The sequence below is a fragment of the Mercenaria mercenaria genome, chromosome 15 (assembly GCF_021730395.1).
Source record: "Mercenaria mercenaria strain notata chromosome 15, MADL_Memer_1, whole genome shotgun sequence".
Classification (NCBI taxonomy): domain Eukaryota; kingdom Metazoa; phylum Mollusca; class Bivalvia; order Venerida; family Veneridae; genus Mercenaria; species Mercenaria mercenaria.
The window spans coordinates 34,336,203-34,355,326 of record NC_069375.1 but is presented as its reverse complement, the minus strand read 5'-3'; the positions used below and the strand labels follow the sequence as shown (position 1 = coordinate 34,355,326).

The 19,124-nt window shown below is 37.6% G+C and overlaps 1 protein-coding gene across 1 annotated transcript; it reads right to left on the bottom strand.

Annotated features, from left to right (window-relative positions):
* Positions 1 to 1,195: 1,195 nt before the first annotated feature.
* Positions 1,196 to 16,024, bottom strand: LOC123550790 (uncharacterized). The gene is made up of 3 exons (XM_045339195.2): positions 15,371 to 16,024; positions 12,448 to 12,549; positions 1,196 to 1,303 (listed from the first exon to the last, which is right to left on the bottom strand). The coding sequence occupies exons 1-3, from the start codon at positions 15,944 to 15,946 to the stop codon at positions 1,232 to 1,234; spliced, it is 750 nt and encodes a 249-aa protein (XP_045195130.2). The 5' UTR covers positions 15,947 to 16,024; the 3' UTR covers positions 1,196 to 1,231.
* Positions 16,025 to 19,124: the final 3,100 nt, after the last annotated feature.

Sequence of the window (19,124 nt, the reverse complement as noted above, 5' to 3'; positions counted from 1 at the left end):
GACTGATCTTCAAACTTGATCTAGATTTTATCAAGGCAATCATTTTGACCAAATTTCATGAAGATCAATTGAACAATACAGCCTCTGTCACAAACACAAGGTTTTTCTTTAATTTGACTAGTTTTTGACCCCAGATGACCTTTTTCCAAACTCGACCTAGATTTCATCAAGACAATTATTCTGACCAAATTTCATGAAGATCAATTAAAAAATACAGCCTCTATCGCATACACAAGGTTTTTCTTTGATTTAACTTAGCGACCCAGTTTCTGATCCCAGATGACCCATTATCAAACTTGGCCTAGATTTCATCAAGGTAATCATTCTGACAAAATTTCATGAAGATCAGTTGAAAAATACAGCCTCTATCGCATACACAAGCTAAATTTTGACAGACTGACAGACGACAAACACCTGACAACAAGGGATTACAAAAACTCACTAAATATTGTGGATGGATGATGGACAGACAAACGATGGAAGAAGGGCGATCACAAAAACTCACCCTGTCACTATGTGACAGGTGAGCTAAAAACAGAGATCCTCCTCGAGTGGTGCTTACCTACATGTAAAGTCTTGAAACTGTATATTTTGTGACCAAGAGCTCGGAAACGAATGCAGCAAGTCCCCTTTGACATTGACCTTTGAGTCCTCCTGTGGTACTTAGTAATTGTCTTAAGTTTGAAAACCTTGCTGTTATATTTTATGACAGAGTGATGTCCATTTTCAGTTTCAAAGTCACTGTTACCTTAACCTTTGCTCTACCCAACAGAAAAATAGGGATCCTTCTCAAGGGACTTACCATGTTAAGTCTGAAAGCTGTAGCTATTAAACTTTCTGACTTTTTCAAACAGGCATAATAATAAACAGGAATGTGATATACACCCACAGAAGTAAAATAAGGATTAAGGGGCGTCATATGATGTAGGTAATGATGAGGATTAACTATTCTAAGTTTAAAGCAAACCCTGCAAGTAATAACAGAGATAAACTGAAAGTGCATAAAAACTTCAACACAATGTGGGCATGGATATGGACGCCAGGGTGAGTAGGACAGCTCTCCACATACTGGTATTTTGAAAGTTCAAGAACAAAGGTTTTCAAATTACAGATAAAACTCAAGCTCACTGCAGAGCAAAATATTCACACGAAAGAGCTCAACAAAATTGTATGAATATTCATAACTAAGTCAGTGTTACAATTAAAAATAAATAAATTTAATTCAAAACAGTTATACATAAAATGCAGAATTGAATTTCTTCTTCTTTGATTCATCCTTCACATTCACTTGCCCATAGGGACACTGAAAATATACATGTGCATTTCAAATCAAGATCATAGAAGAAAAGCTAACTAGAAATTGCTTTTGTAAAAAAGGGCATGTCTCCCCTGCAAAGTCCTATAGACAAGAAGTCAATAGGAGTCAGGAGCGAAAGTCAAAGAGACACTGATGGTTGGCTGCAATAGGGATCATCTACCTGGCATGTCCAGTCATCCCGCTAAGTTTCAACACTCTTGGCCTAGTGGTTCTCAAGTCACTGTTCAGGCTCCTGTGACCTTGACCTTTGATCAAGTGACCTCAAAATAAATAGGGGTCATCTACTCTGCATGTTCAATTATCCTATGAAGTTTCAACATTCTGGGTCAGGTGGTTCTTAAGTTATTGATCGGAAATGGTTATCAATGTTCAGGCCCCTGTGACCTTGACCTTTAACGGAGTGACCCCAAAAACAATAAGGGTCATTTACTCTGCATGAACAATCATCCTATGAAGTTTCAACATTCTGGGTCGAGAGGTTCTCAAGTTATTGATCGGAAACAGTTTTCCATGTTCAGGCCCCTGTGACCTTGACCTTTAACAGAGTGACCCCAAAATCAATAGGGGTCATCTACTCTGCATGACCAATCATCTTATTAAGTTTCAACATTCTGGGTCAAGTGGTTCTCAAGTTACTGACTGGAAATGGTTTTCAATGTTCAGGCCCCTGTGACCTTGACCTTTAACAGAGTAATCCTAAAATCAATAGGGGTCATCTACTTTGCATGTACAATCATCCTGTGAAGTTTCAACATTCTGGGTCAAGTGGTACTCAAGTTATTGATCGGAAATGGTTTTCAATGTTCAGGCCCCTGTGACCTTGACCTTTGATGGAGTGACCTCAAAAACAATAGCGGTCGTCTACTCCAGCAGCCCTACAACCCTATGAAGTTTGAAGGTTCTAGATCAAATGGTTCTCCAGTTATTGATCGGAAATGAAGTGTGACGTACGGACGGACGGAGACCTTGAACTTTGACGGAGTGACCCCAAAAACAATAGTGGTCGTCTACTCCAGCAGCCCTACAACCCTATGAAGTCTGAAGGTTCTAGATCAAATGGTTCTCCAGTTATTGATCGGAAATGAAGTGTGGCGTACGGACGGACGGACAGGGCAAAAACAATATGTCTCCCCCAGAGGAGGGGAGACATAATAACATTAAGATTAACCCTTGTCATGCTGGATATGTCTGAGTCTGCTTTTGCTACCAGTGCAGATCATGACCAGCCTGCATATCCATGCAGTCTGATCATGACCTGCACTGTTCACCATTCAGTTATGGTTTTTTTTTTGGCATGCACCCCTTTTAACAGTTAATGGTACTGTCCAAATTGAATGATGGGCAAAGCGGGGTAAGGGTTAAAAACTCGAGAAACTAGAGCTATCACTAAAGGTGATTAACCTCCCCAGATGCCACTTTGATACAGGAAAAGAAAACATTTTGTGATCATGACCTTTTATTTTTAAGTCTGACCTTAACCTTTTGAACTAGTGAACTGGATTGTGCACTCTGCAGGTCATCCTGATGAGGTTAACAATCCATGCAAGTTTTATGACAAGAAGGTCATGATGACCCTAAATCGCTCACCCGAGTAATATGAGCCACATGTTTCAAATGGCAAACTGACATTAAAATATTAGAAAGTAGGTCAGTAAGTCACTTTCATGGTCACTGAAAGACAGTTTTAAGATTGGTGTGCAAAAGTGTACAGGTCATCCAAATTTCAAGGCTGTATCTGAAAAAACAAGAAAGTAGGTCAGTAGGTCAAGATCAGTCTTGAAAGTGATCCCTAATTGCTTGGGTCATCAGGTAATTATAATTAAACAGTCTAGGAAATATGATAATTTTTGAAATATTTTTCCTACATAACTCATAATTATAACAAGTGTCCCCCAGGGCGGGGCCTCTTTTCACCCCAGGGGGATAATTTGAACAGAATTGTTGGAGATCCACCAGGCAATCTTACACACCACTATCAAATGCCTAGGCCTTGAACTTTCAGACAAGAAGATCTTTAATTTGTTTCCTATATAAGTCTATGTTAAACTTGGTACCCCCATGGCAAGGCCTCTTTTCACTCTATGGATATAATTTGAAAAATTTTGGTAGAGAAACACCAGGAAAGGCAGCATGCTTAATATCAAAAGCCTAGCTAGGCCTTGCAGTTTCAGGCAACAAGATTTTTTTATGTTCTTTTCCTATCTAAGTCTATGTAAGACATAAGACCCCACCCCTTCCGGGACAGAGCCTTTTCTCATCCCAGGGGCATAATTTGAATAATTTTGGTAGAGGACCACAAGGCAATGCTAGATAAAACAAGAGCTGTCACGGGAGACAGCGCGCTCGACTATTTCGATGCTGGATAGTGAAACTGGGCACATCTGAGGAAACTGGAGCTGTCACTGGAGAGTTTAATGACTCCTATTGTGGATGAAGATATTGCACAATAGCCTGAGTCTATGCCAAAAATATCAACTTAAAGTAATAAGAGAGGTAAAGATAAAATGTATCAAAACACTATATAAGTATATCCTAAGCAAAAAGAGGCATAATTCATTAAATATTGGTGCCAGAGTTATGCAGCTTGTGTCATATAATGTGGGTGATGATGTTGAACAACTATTTTAAGTTTGAATCAAATCCATTCAGTAATAACAGAAACAGAGTGAAAGTGCATCAAAACTTTAACCTAAAATTCTAAGTAAACAAGAGGACCATGATGGTCCTGAATCGCTCACCTGTTCCCTCATGAACTGAGTATGACGTCGTTTTTTCTATTATTTGACATAGTGACCTAGTTTTAGAGCTCATGTGACCTAGTTCTGAACTTGACCTAGATATCATTAAGATAAAAATTCTAACCAATTTTCATGAAGATCCATTGAAAAATATGGCCTCTATAGAGGTCACAAGGTTTTTCTATGTTTACACCTAGTGACCTAGTTTTTGTCCACAGTTAACCCAGTTTCAAACCTGACCTAGATATCATCAAGGTGAACATTCAGACCGACTTTCATAAAGATCCCATGAATAATATGGCCTCTAGAGAGGTCACAAGTTTTTTCTATTATTTGACGTACTGACCTAGTTTTTGACCACATGTGATCCAGTTTCAATCTTGACCTAGATATTATCAAGATGAACATTATGACCAATTTTCATGCAGATCCCATGAAAAATCTGGCCTCTACAGAGGTCACAAGGTTTTTCTATTATCTGACCTACCTGACCTAGTTTTTGACTGCACGTAACCCAGTTTCAAACTTGATTTAGATATCATCAAGATGAACATTCTGACCAATTTTCATGCAGATCCCATGAAAAATATGACCTCTAGAGAGGTCACAAGGTTTTTCTATTATTTGACCTACTGACCTAGTTTTTGACCGCACGTGACCCAGTTTCAAAAGTGATCTAAATATCATCAAGGTGAACATTCTCACCAATTTTCATGAAGATCCATTGAAAAATATGGCCTCTATGGAGGTCACAAGGATTTTCTATTTTTAGACCTACTGACCTAGTTTTGGAACGCAGTTGACCCAGTTTCGAACTTGACCTATATATCATCAAGGTGAACATTCTGACCAATTTTCATGCAGATCCCATGAAATATATGGCCTCTAGAGAGGTAATAAGGATTTTCTATTATTTGACCTACTGGCCTAGTTTTTGACCGCAGTCGACCCAGTTTCAAATTTGAACTAGATATCATGAAGATAAACATTCTGACAAATTTTCATGCAGATCCCATGAAAAATAGGGCCTCTACAGAGGTCACAAGTTTTTTCTATTATTTGACACACTGACCTAGTTTTGGATCGGACGTGACCCAGTTTCGAACCTGACCTAGATGTCATCAAGATGAACATTCTGACTAATTTTCATGCAGATCCCATGAAAATATGGCCTCTAGAGAGGTCACAAGGTTTTTCTATTTTTAGACCTACTGACCTAGTTTTTGACCGCAGTTGACCCAGTTTCGAACCTGACCTAGATATCATCAAGATGAACATTCTGACCAATTTTCATGAAGATCCATTGAAAAATATGGCCTCTAGAGAGGTCACAAGGTTTTTCTATTTTTAGACCTAATGACCTAGTTTTAGACTGCACATGACCCAGTTTCGAACTTGACCTAGATATCATCAAGGTGAACATTCTGACCAACTTTCATAAAGATCCCATGAAAAATGTGACCTCTAGAGTGGTCACAAGCAAAAAGTTTATGTACGCACGGACGGACAGACGGACGACGGACGCTGCGCGATCACAAAAGCTCACCTTGTCACTCTGTGACAGGTGAGCTAAATAGGGGGAATAATTAATGAAAAATTGGTGCCAGGGTTATGCACCTTGCATCATACGGTGTGGGTGATGACTTTGAACAACTATTTTAAGTTTGAATCAAATCCATTCAGTAATAACAGAGACAGAGTGAAAGTGCATCAAAACTTTAACCTAAAATTCTAAGTAAAAAGGGGAAATAATTCATGAAAAATTGGTCCCAGAGTTATGCACCATGTGTCATATGATAAGGGTAATGATGTTGAACAATTGTTTAAGTTTGAATTAGATCCATTCAGTAATAACAGAGATAGAGTGAAAGTGATTAAACCTTTAACCTGAAATTCTAAGTAAAAAGAGGCATAATTCATGAAAAACTATGCCAGAGTTATGCATCTTGTGTCATATGATGTGGGTGATGATGCTGAACAACTATTTTAAGTTTGAATCAAATCCTTTCAGTAATAACAGAGGTAGAGTGAAAGTGCACCAAAACTTTAACCTGAAATTCTAAGTAAAAAGGGGGAATGATTCATGAAAAAATGGTGCCAGAGTTATGCACCTTGTGTCATATGATGTGGGTAATGATGTTAAACAACTGTTTTAAGTTTAAATCAAATCAATTCAGTAATAACAGAGATAGAGTGAAAGTGCATCAAAACTTTAACCTGAAATTAAATCAAAGTGAAAAGGGGGGATAATTCATGAAATATTGGTGCCAGAGTTATGGCCCTTATGTCAGATGATGTGGATGATGATGAGGAATAAGTATTTCAAGTTTGAATCAAATCCATCAAGTAATTACAGAGATAAGTTGAAAAAAGAGAAAGTGCACCAAAACTTTCACCAAGGTGGGGACGCGGAAAGACGCCGACGCCGACACCGGGGCGAGTAGGATAGCTCTCCTTATACTTCGTATAGTCGAACTAAAAATATCAAAGGCCTAGGTCATGTGGTTTTTTAAAGTTTTTTATTATATAAGTCTATGTAAAACTTGTGACCCCGGTGCAGGGACACTTTTCATCCCAGAGGCACAATTTGAACAATCTTAATAAAGGACCATAACATGAAGTCACATGCCAAATAGCAAGGCTCTACGCCTTGCGGTTTTGGACAAGAAGATTTTTTAAAGTTTTACCTTTCGGTTGCCATGGCAACCCGAGTTCTGCATGGACTTAAATTCTATGAACCATTTTGAAAGGAGACCTCCCAAGGATCATTCCTGTGAAGTTTGGTGTAATTCTGTCTATTGTAGAGATAGTACCTAAGTTTTTCAAATCATAGGTTTGAAGTTTAAAAGCTTTGAAATGAAGACAAATGTCCATATATTTCTCAAAAACAGAAATATAGACAATATTTTAACCAGAAGTGCGGAGTTATGAGCATTTAATATTTTCATGATAACGAACATTTTGTGATCAAGGACATGTAACTCTTCTTGAACATGGAGAGCATAAACATCAAAGGGACATAATATAGTCAATATTTTCTAATTGGGTGCATTTGATTAAACATTCAACTTTGATCTGGATTGCTAAATACTGATCCATGATACTGTGTGCTAAAAATTTAGAACATCTGGAACAGTCTATTAACAGAAAAACTATGCTTTAGCAGAATCTAAATAGTTAAGCTCCAACTGGGACTCGAACCCAGGACCTCTCACACCTAAGGCAGACACTCTACCACTTCCCTATAACAGCAGTAGCTAATAGCTATGCAGTTTAATTGCTGGATTACATTGCGTGAACTGGAACAATAATCGGTGAACTCCGGATTATCGGCGTATTCGCTTTGTTTCCTAATGGCATTTTTTGTGTAAAGAAAAAATATAATCTAATGCTGCCAACGTCATAATTGGTCAAATCTGCCCAAATTTCTCTGACGTGTTGTTCAGAGTATGAACTTACTAACTGGCAGTACCAGTGAAATATTACTTACACTGAATATTTTATATTTGCCCTTTTTGCAGCTGCCGATCGGCAAAGACGATAAAATTTGTCTAAATATAAGTAATTATTTTACCAGTTTTGAGAGAATTTCAATTAATGGGAAATTACAGTTACAAACTAAATACCTTTCTGCAACACATGGAGTCATTAGCACTCACTGTCAATCAGTATTATGACTAAGATCGACTGTCATCCATTCATTTCAAAGTTTCATAGACAGAGTCCGTTGTTTACATTTTTATCGTAACCGGTGCACTTGTAAAAATCACTTTAGTTTGAAAAATCAAAGTATGCGAAGAGCTATGGTACGGTCTCTATCTATTGGTTTTCAAGAAGACTTTTTTAGAAAATGTTCATGCAAGGATGACTGACGACGGACGGCTGACAACGAACATCAAGCAGTCACAAAAGTGCACCACGAGCCTTTGGCTCAGGTGAGCTAAAAATGTTTCCAGCAGTTAATAAGATATGGAGCAGACAGCAAATTAAGCTGTCTTATCTCTGACCTCCAATTAAGACCTTGAAATTGATGCAATTTTGTGCAATTTATTCTAGAGGATTTGAAGACATGAAATGGACATGAATTTAATCTGTTCTATAACCTTTGTGTGACCTTGACCTTGGACCTAGTGACCCAGGTCATACTCAGCATGTCATATTGATGAGGTTAACAACTGACACTAGTTTCATGAAAATCTCTCAAGCTGTTTTGATTATATCAAAGTGATTACTGAGACAACAGCTGACATACAAATACTTAACCAATTTAGTCAATGGGACCTTTGATATGAGCTTCGCCATGAGAAAACCAACATAGTGGCTTTGCAACCAGCATGGATCCACACCAGCCTGTGCATCTGAGCAATCTGGTCAGGATCCATGCTGTTCGCTAATGGTTTCTCTAACTGCAATAGGCTTTGAAAGCAAACAGCATGGATCCTGACCAGACTACGCGGATGCGCAGGCTGGTCTTGATCCATGCTGGTCGCAAAGCCACTATGTTGGTTTTCTCATGGCGCAGCTCATATTCACCTGGATGTATGGCCTTTGAAGTTACATCCACTAAATATCTGACTTTATACCAAGCCTTTCAATTTTGAATATGTATGTTTCTAAATCCTAAGAAAGGAATGATTTATGTTCATCAGGCAATTCATTTCTAAAGATTTATGTCCAATAAATATAAAGAGGCTGGGCTAACATCACTCATTCTCATCAATCGAAGGTTCGTCAAAACCCTGGAGACAAACTAGGGAACTATGGTAGACCTCTGGTATGCGAGAATGACATCACTATAATGAGAATTCAACTAAAACCTGCTATCAAACAAGAGCAAGAGCTGTTGCAAACCCAACTATTCGAAAGTGACATTGATACTGATACATATTTAGATGCAAACTCCAATTATATTTCACATTTGGTTGCATGCAAAAATAATACAACAAATTTTCTATGTCAAAAAAAACAAGAGGACCATGATGGTCCTGAATCGCTCACCTCTTCCCACATGACCCAGTTTTGAGTATGACGTCGTTTTTTCTATTATTTGACATAGTGACCTAGTTTTTGAGCTCATGGGACCCAGTTCTGAACCTGACCTAGATATTATCAAGATAAAAATTCTGACCAATTTTCATGAAAATCCATTGAAAAATATGGTCTCTAGAGAGGTCACAAGGTTTTTCTATTATTTGACCTATTGACCTAGTTTTCGAAGGTACGTGACCCTGTTTTGAACTTTACCTAGATATCATCAAGGTGAACATTCTCACTAATTTTCATGAAGAACTCATGAAAAATATGGCCTCTAGAGAGGTCACAAGGTTTTTCTATTTTTAGACCTACTGACCTAGTTTTTGACCGCAGTTGACCCAGTTTCGAACTTGACCTAGATATCATTAAGGTGAACATTCAGACCAACTTTCATACAGATCCCATGAAAAGTATGGCCTCAAGAGAGGTCACAAGGTTTTTTTTATTATTTGACCTACTGAACTAGTTTTTTACGGCACGTAACCCAGTTTCGAACTTGACCTAGATATCATCAAGGTGAACGTTCTGACCAATTTTTATGGAGATCCATTCACAAGTATGGCCTCTAGAGAGGTCACAAGGTTTTTCTATTTTTAGACCTACTGACCTAGTTTTTGACCGCACATGACCCTGTTTCGAACTTGACCTAGATATCATCAAGATGAACATTCAGACCAATTTTCATACAGATCCCATGAAAAATATAGCCTTTAGAGAGGTCACAAGGTTTTTCTATTATTTGACCTACTGACCTAGTTTTTGAAGGCACGTGACCAACTTTCGAACTTGACCTAGATATCATCAAGATGAACATTCAGACCAACTTTCATACAGATCCCATGAAAACTATGGCCTCTAGAGAGGTCACAAGGTTTTTCTATTATTTGACCTACTGACCTAGTTTCTGAAGGCACATGACCCACTTTCGAACCTGACCTAGATATCATCAAGGTGAACATTCTGAACAATTTTCATGAAGATCTCATGAAATATATGGCCTCTAGAGAGGTCACAAGGTTTTTCTATTTTTAGATCTACTGACCTAGTTTTTGACCGCAGTTGACCCAGTTTCAAACTTGACCTAGATATCATCAAGATGAACGTTCAGACCAATTTTCATACAGATCCCATGAAAAATATGGCCTTTAGAGAGGTCACAAGGTTTTTCAATTATTTGACCTACTGACCTAGTTTTTGAAGGCATGTGACCCACTTTCGAACTTGACCTAGATATCATCAAGGTGAACGTTCTGACCAATTTTCATGAAGATCTTATGAAATATATGGACTCTAAAGAGGTCACAAGGTTTTTCTATTTTTAGACCTACTGACCTAGTTTTTGAAGGCACGTGACCCAATTTCGAACTTGACCTAGATATCATCAAGGTGAACATTTTGACCAATTTTTATGAAGATCTTGTGAAATATATGGCCTCTAGAGAGGTCACAAGGTTTTCTATTTTTAGACCTACTGACCTAGTTTTTGATGGCACGTGACCCAGTTTCGAACTTGACCTAGATATCATCAAGATGAACATTCTGACCAACTTTCATAAAGATCCCATGAAAAATGTGACCTCTAGAGTGGTCACAAGCAAAAGTTTACGGACGGACGCACGGACTGACGGACGGACGACGGACACCGCGCGATCACAAAAGCTCACCTTGTCACTTTGTGAAAGGTGAGCTAAAAAGACCGTATTTTGCAAAAGAGAATAAAGCAATAGTTTTCTAATTTGGTTACGTAAGTATGGACAATGACCAGAAAGCCTTGTATGAATTTTCTATCAAATAAATCTCTTCGTTTCTAAATATGGTTTGGCAGTAATATACACTTGCTTGCGAAACTTGACCCAAATTTTCTAAGTCGTTCAATGGACAATAATTTACCATTTTATCCAATCAAGATTTATTATCCTGTAAGTAAGAGGGTGTGATGACTAGAAATTTCTTCTTCTTCTTGGCGTTCACATGACTAGAAATCTAATGTGTGAAGCTTCAATCTAATACAACCAATGGTTACTGAGATATGGACTAGAGAAAAAAACATTAGCCAAGAAGTGATGCCAATATGAGTAGAATAGCACAAACTATTCTTCAAATAAACTGTAAACAAGAGCTCCTCGAATACGAAATGCCCCCCTTGATACATTCAGTAATTGCACAAGGAACAGAAATTATTTGCTCACTGCAAACGAAAGTTCTACTGTTCTGGTTCAATATGACCTTGACCTTTGACCTATTGACCTCAAAATTAACAACGTTCATCAGCTGGCTATAATCAACATCTCTTTTAAAATTTTAAGATCCTAGGCCCAAGCGTTCTCCAAGTATCGTCTGAAATGGGTTTAACTGTTTCGGGTCAATGAAACCTTGACCTTTGGCCTACTGATCTTAAATCTATAGGGGTAATCTACTGGTCATGACCAACCTCCATATCAAGTTTCATGATCCTAGGCCCAAGCGTTCCAAAGTTATTGTCTGGAAACGGCTTAAATGTTCGAGTCACTGTAACCTTGACCTTTAATCTACTGACCTCAAAATATATAGGGGTCATCTGCTGGTCATGATGAACCTCTGTATCATCTCTCACGACCCTTGGCCAAAGCGTTTTCAGGTTATCATCCAGAAACCCTAACTGTTCCTGGCCAATGTGACCATAAACTTTGACCTAATGACCTCAAAATCAATAGTGGTTTCTGCTGGTCATGACCAATCTCCCTATTAATTTTCCTGATCCTAGGCCCAAGCATTCTCAAGTTATTGCCCAGAAACCGTTTTACTGTTCCTGGTCACTGTGACCTTGACCTACTGATCTCAAAATCAATAGGGGTCATCTGCTGGTGATGACTAATCTCCCTATCAACTTTCACAATCCTAGAACAAAGCAACCTTGAGTTATCATCTGGAAACCATTTAACTGTTCCGGATCACTGTGACCTTGATCTTTGACATACTGACCTCAAAATCAATAGGGGTCATCTCCTGGTCATGATCAACCTCCCTATCAACGTTCATGATCCTAGGCCCAAGCAATCTTGAGTTATCATCCAGAAACCGTTTTACTGTTCATGGTCACTGTGACCTTGACCTTTGATATAAAGATTTCAAAATCATTAGGGGTCATTTGCTGGTGATGAACAACCTTCCTATCAACTTTCATGATCCTAGGCCAAAGTGTTCTTGAGTTACCATCCAGAAACAGATTGGTCTTCATTCCGACCGACCGACAGACCGACCGACATCTGCAAAACAATATACCCCTCCTTCTTTGAAGGGGGGATAGTAATAACAAATACTTAGATTTCGATGAAGAGAAAATACCAGTTAATATAATAGCGATTATATTATACATACATGTCTACAAGCATTACCACAACAATCTCCCCGCTGTAAATGGGCTCTGCGTGTCATCACTTGGTAGCCTGTCAATGGATCCACATACATAAACTGTTGCTTCTGCAAAATAGATTTAGGGTTTATAAGGGCTTTGATAGTAACAGAGATACTATAAGATATTACTTTAATAGTAAATTATGAAGTGTTTTAATTTTCAAGTCAAAAGCTTTGATAGTAACAGAGATATCTGACTTTATCAGAAACTGTAACCAAAAATTCTAAGTTAAAAAGGGGCATAATTCTGTCAAAATTCAAATCAGAGTTATTGGGATTGTTTCTCCTGGTATAGACTTTGATAGTAAATAACTATTTTGAGTTTCAAGTCAATAGCTTTGATAGTAACAGAGATATTTGACTTTATCAAAAACTTTAACCAACGGCGACGCCGACGCCGGGGTGAGTGCAATAGCTCTACTTTTTCTTCGAAAAGTCAAGCTAAAAATCCTTTCTTTATGGACATCTACACAATCATGCATCTAGCTTGCTCATATGTGACAAGTTTGAAGCAAATCAGGGTAATAATGTGGGAGGAGTTAGACAAACAAAACATTGGGACATACGGACGTAGAACAGCAGCAACACTTAGATACTGCTGCCACACATTTATATATGCCCCCCCCCCCACCACACACACACCCCAATATAAATATGTGGGGCATAACAATTCTCGAAAAGGGTAATCAAAGGTTATTACTGTGTAATTATTTTGAAACTGGACAAGCACTTTCTGAGAAGATTTTCAAAGTTTTTCATTTAGCTATACAGAAAACAAGAGGACCATGATGGTCCTGAATCGCTCACCTCTTCCCACATGACCCAGTTTTGTGTATGACGTCGCTTTTTCTATAATTTGACATAGTGACCTAGTTTTTGAGCTCATGTGACCCAGTTTTGAACTTGACCTAGATATTATCAAGATAAAAATTCTGACCAATTTTCATGAAGATCCATTGAAAAATGTGGTCTCTAGAGAGGTCACAAGGTTTTTCTATTATTTGACCTATTGACCTAGTTTTCGAAGGTACGTGACCCTGTTTTGAACTTTACCTAGATATCATCAAGGTGAACATTCTCACTAATTTTCATGAAGATCTCATGAAAAATATGGCCTCTAGAGAGGCCAGAAGGTTTTTCTATTTTTAGACCTTCTGGCCCAGTTTTTGATCGCACTTGACCCAGTTTCGAAACTGACCTAGATAACATCAAGGTGAACATTCAGATCAATTTTCATGAAGATCCACTGAAAAATATGGCCTCTAGAGAGGTCAAAAGATTTTAATAATTTTAGACCTACTGACCTAGTTTTTGACTCAGTTTCAAACTTGACCTAGATATCATCAAGATGAACATTCAGACCAACTTTCATACAGATCCCATGAAAAGTATGGCCTCTAGAGAGGTCACAAGGTTTTTTTATTATTTGACCTACTGACCTAGTTTTTTAAGACACGTGACCCAGTTTCAAACTTGACCTAGATATCATCAAGGTGAACATTCTGACCAATTTTTATGGAGATCCATTCACAAGTATGGCCTCTAGAGAGGTCACAAGGTTTTTCTATTTTTAGACCTACTGACCTAGTTTTTGATGGCATGAGACCCAGTTTCGAACTTGACCTAGATATCATCAAGATGAACATTCTGACCAACTTTCATAAAGATTCCAAGAAAAATGTGACCTCTAGAGTGGTCACAAGCAAAAGTTTACGGACGGACGCACGGACGCACATACGCACGGACGGACAGACGGACGACGGACACCGCACGATCACAAAAGCTCACCTTGTCACTTTGTGACAGGTGAGCTAAAAATTGGTCCAGTCCCTTAAGTGTTTTTACCAGTAGACAATTACAATAACTTCACCAAATTTTCTTATTAGAGGGTCACTATCACCCAGCCCGCCCGCTTAGCTCAGTAGGGAGAGCGTTGGTCTACGGATCGCGGGGTCGCGAGTTCGATCCTCGGGTGGGGCGTATGTTCTCCGTGACGATTTGATAAAAGACATTGTGTCTGAAATCATTCGTCCTCCACCTCTGATAATTCATGTGGGGAAGTTGGCAGTTACTTGCGGAGAACAGGCTTGTACTGGTACAGAATCCAGGAACACTGGTTAGATTAACTGCCCGCCGTTACATGACTGAAATACTGTTGAAAAACGGCGTTAAACCCAAAACAAACAAACAAAAACACTATCACCCAAGATACATTCTTGTGAAATTATATCAGAAACAGGTCAGTGGTTCAAAGTTTTGCCTGTATTGGTAGTAATAATTCTACATAGATGACTTACATGTATATCTGAAGGATTACCTAAGGAACATCTGGAAAAGTTTGGTTGAAATTGGCATGGTGATTTAGGAGGCAATGTTCTTTTAACAAATTGTGGATGAAGGTCAACAGGTGGACAAACAGACATTCATATCATTTTGAAGTCCTCTTAAACAAACAAATCTTTTTATCGGAGAATTATTCCTTTTTTTAAACTTAATTCTTAAACTTAATTCTGGTCAAGATTTTAACTTTGGACAAGATATAAACTTTTGGTTAAGATTTAAACATTTTGGTCAAATTTTAAGCTTCTGGTCAAGATTTAATATTTTTGTTCAACAGTTAAATGAGCCGCGCCATGGGAAAACCAACATAGTGGCTTTGCGTCCATCATGGATCCAGACCAGCCTGCGCATCCGCGCAGTCTGGTCAGGATCCATGCTGTTCGCTAACAGTTTCTCTAATTGCAATAGGCTTTGAAAGCGAACAGCATGGGTCCTGACCAGTCTGCGCGGATGCGCAGGCTGGTCTGAATCCATGCTGGTCGCAAACCCACTATGTTGGTTTTCTCATGGCACGGCTCAAATGTATATTTTGAAAGAAAGTAGACACCTTGACAGCATTCCTGTGTCGTTCATGAATCTTCTTCTCTGTGGACGTTAATTTATCATAATCAACAAGCATCTCCCATGATTCTATATCAGTTTCTTCTGATTGTTGTGTTCCGACACTTGACATATCGGCACCAGAATCAGACTGCTGAGAGTAATGACGACTAGACGAAACAGTAGCAGCCTGCTTTGAAAATCCCCTAAATATCACAGATAATGGATTATGTACCACAGAATTTCTCAGAATAAATGTAAATGTACACTTAATTTCATTCAACTTCATTTCGTTTTTCAATGCTGACTGGATCCCTGGTTTATACAATCCCTGAAATTTTGATAATGTAATAAGCCTGTTAACTTGTTTTTCAACTTTCATTTGTTTTTCGTTTAGTTCAAAGGCAGCCTCTGGTGTGCTGACCTTCTTCAGAGCAAGTATCAATTTCTCATCCTTGCTGGATATGTAACTTTGAGTACAAACACTGTCTGGCAAATGTTTCTTTGGCAGAGCTGATAATGACCTAAGAAATATTCTTTGCTTTTTCCATCGAATTAAACATTTTGTTTCCTTGACAAACATTTTTTGCAGACTGTAGATCTTAGAAAAAAGATTGAATGTCCAGCTATTGATTCTGTTCCATTTTCAGTGTACATTTATCTGAAACAAAAAACAAATAATTATTGTTTATAAACATTTCAAATAATTTAAATACATGTATATTCAAAATTTTATGGTTTTTTTTGTTTAAAACACTAACATCTGTTTGACTTAATCCTTCCTGGGGCTCTTAAGGAAATAGCCATACACAAGTGTAATAACTCCACTAAAAAAGCTGTCAATCGCGACAGTGCGCTGGACTTTTTCGATGCTTGATAGTGAAACTGGGCACATCTGAGGAAACTGGAGCTATCACTGGAGTGTTTAATGATACCAGTGATGGTGATGATACTGGACAATAGTGTAAGTCCAAGTCAAATGCATTTTAAGTAATAAGGGAGATAGTGTATCAAGATATTAACTAAGTGTAAATGGGACATAATTCATGGAATGATTCTGTAAGAGTAATGCACCATGTTTATCATATCAATTGGCTAATAATGTGGAGAGACTATTCTAAATCTAAGTTTGAAACAAACCCATGTAGTAATAACTGAGATAGAGCAAAAGTGTATCACAACTTTGATCTGAAATTCTTAGTAAAAAGAGGCATAATTCATAAAATATTGGTGCCAAAGTTATTGACCTAGTGTTATATGCTGCCGGTGATGATGTTAAACAACCTTTTTATCTGTGAATCAAATCTATTATGTAACAACAGAGATATATTAAAACAGCATCAAAATTAAACTCTAATTCCATGTAAAAAGGGGCATAATTCATGAAAAATTTGTGCCACAGTTACGGACCGTGTGTCACATGATGTAGTCAAAATAATTTGACGTTCAGATTGTTTTATATTTGTGACGGGGCAATCTAAACGTCAAGTTTCAAGTTTATTTTCATATGTTTGGCCCATAATATTATGGGCATCAACACTTACAATTTCCACAAAAACATGAAACGCAATGCTAAAGGTAGTGAGCCTACTACAAAGCATATTATACAATGTAAAACGTCTTTGAACTTTCTAATATTGTGAAATGAAATTGCATTATAGAATTTTGCTGAGTGATAGCTAGACTATCCACAACCACCTTTAACATAAACATATAAACATTCTGAGACTCATGTTCATAAAAAGACATAAACTTTCAAAATATTTTAATTAGATAAGGTAAACAAGAGGGCCATGATGGTCCTATATCGCTCACCTGTTATCATTGCACTTGAGGACAAGAAGGTCCTCAGAAAAAATATCTAAATCCAAAGACAGGAACAACAAAGGGAAGAATTTAAACAAAAAGAAAAAAAAAATTCTTACAAGGTATAGATGTGTCAAAATACACCTAACAAGAGCTGTCCGTAAGACAGCCAAGCTCGACTATTCGAAATATTGTCACAGAAGCAGGAAATTATTACCCAAAATGTTAAATATCAAAAGAGTTTTAAGTTCAAACGGGACATAATTTGACCAAATGCATATCAGAGTTATGGGACTTGATGCTATCAACTAGTTTTATAACCCCGAAGAAACATGTTAAGTTTCAATTCCATATCTGCATTAGTTTTGGAGAGAGTAACTTGCACGTAAAACTTTAACCAGAATTTTCTAGGTCCAAAAGGGGGCATAATTTGCTCAAAATACATGTTAAGAGTTACGGAACTTGACCCAGTGAGGTTGGTAACTGACCTAGAAAAAGAACAAAGAAGTTTCAAAGCTATATGCCTTTTGGTAATAGCTGTATGTACTTGCACGCAAAACTTTAACCAGGATTTTCTAAGTCCAAAAGGGGGCATAATTTGCCCAAAATACATGTCAGAGTTATGGGACTTGATTCTATCAACTAGTTTTATAACCCCGAAGACACATGTGAAGTTTCAATTTAATATCTGCATTAGTTTTGGAGATAGTAACTTGCATGTAAAACTTTTACCAGGATTTTCTAAGTCCAAAAGGGGGCATAATTTGCTCAAAATACATGTCAGAGTTATGGAACTTCACCCAGTGAGGTAGGTAATTGATCTAGAAAAAGAAAAAATAAGTTTAAAAGCTATATGCCTTTTAGTAATAGCTGTATGTACTTGCATGCAAAACTTCAACCAGAATTTTCTAAGTCCAAAAGGGGGCATAATTTGGCCACAATACATGTCAGAGTTATGGGACTTGACCCAGTGAGGTAGGTAATTGATCTAGAAAAAGAAAAAATAAGTTTCAAATCTATATGCCTTTTAGTAATAACTGTATGTACTTGCACGTAAAACTTTAACCAGGATTTTCTTAGTCCAAAAGGGGCATAATTTGGCCAAAATACATGTCAGAGTTATGGGACTTGACCCAGTGAGGTAGGTAATTGATCTAGAAAAAGAAAAAATAAGTTTCAAATCTATATGCCTTTTAGTAATAACTGTATGTACTTGCACGCAAAACTTTAACCAAAATTTTCTAAGTTCAAAAGGGGGCATAATTTGGCCAAAATGAAGGTCAGAGTTATGGGACTTGGTGCTATCAACTAGTTTTATAACCCCGAAGACACATGTGAAGTTTCAATTCAATATCTGCATTAGTTTTGGAGATAGTAACTTGCATGTAAAACTTTAACCAAAATTTTCTAAGTCCAAAAGGGGGCATAATTTACTCAAAATACATGTTAGAGTTATGGAACTTGACCCAGTGAGGTTGGTAATTGACCTAGAAAAAGAATAAATAAGTTTCAAAGCTATATGCCTTTAAATGATAGCTGTATGTACTTGCATGCAAAAACTTAACCAAGGTGTGACGCCGACGCCGACGCCGACGCCAGAGTGAGTAGAATAGCTAGACTATTCTTCGAATAGTCGAGCTAAAAATTGGAGGTACCATCCATGTTGTACCACAGAAAAGTGGTCTCGGTTTTTGCCTACGGCCAATAATAAAAAAGTTACTAAAAATAAGCTTTTATAGTAACGAAAAAGGGAAGTAATTAAAAAAAAATATATTGTAAGTGAACAAAAGAAAGATCTGCCAAATAAATCTGTTGACATAAATGAAATTTCAGATCAGTATCTTCATTAGTTATGGAGATATACCAATTTCAATTTGAAATAAAGGGAGGTAATTTGACATAAAATCAGTCCATAGTTATCTACCCTGATTGTCTCACTCCAACTAATAACAATA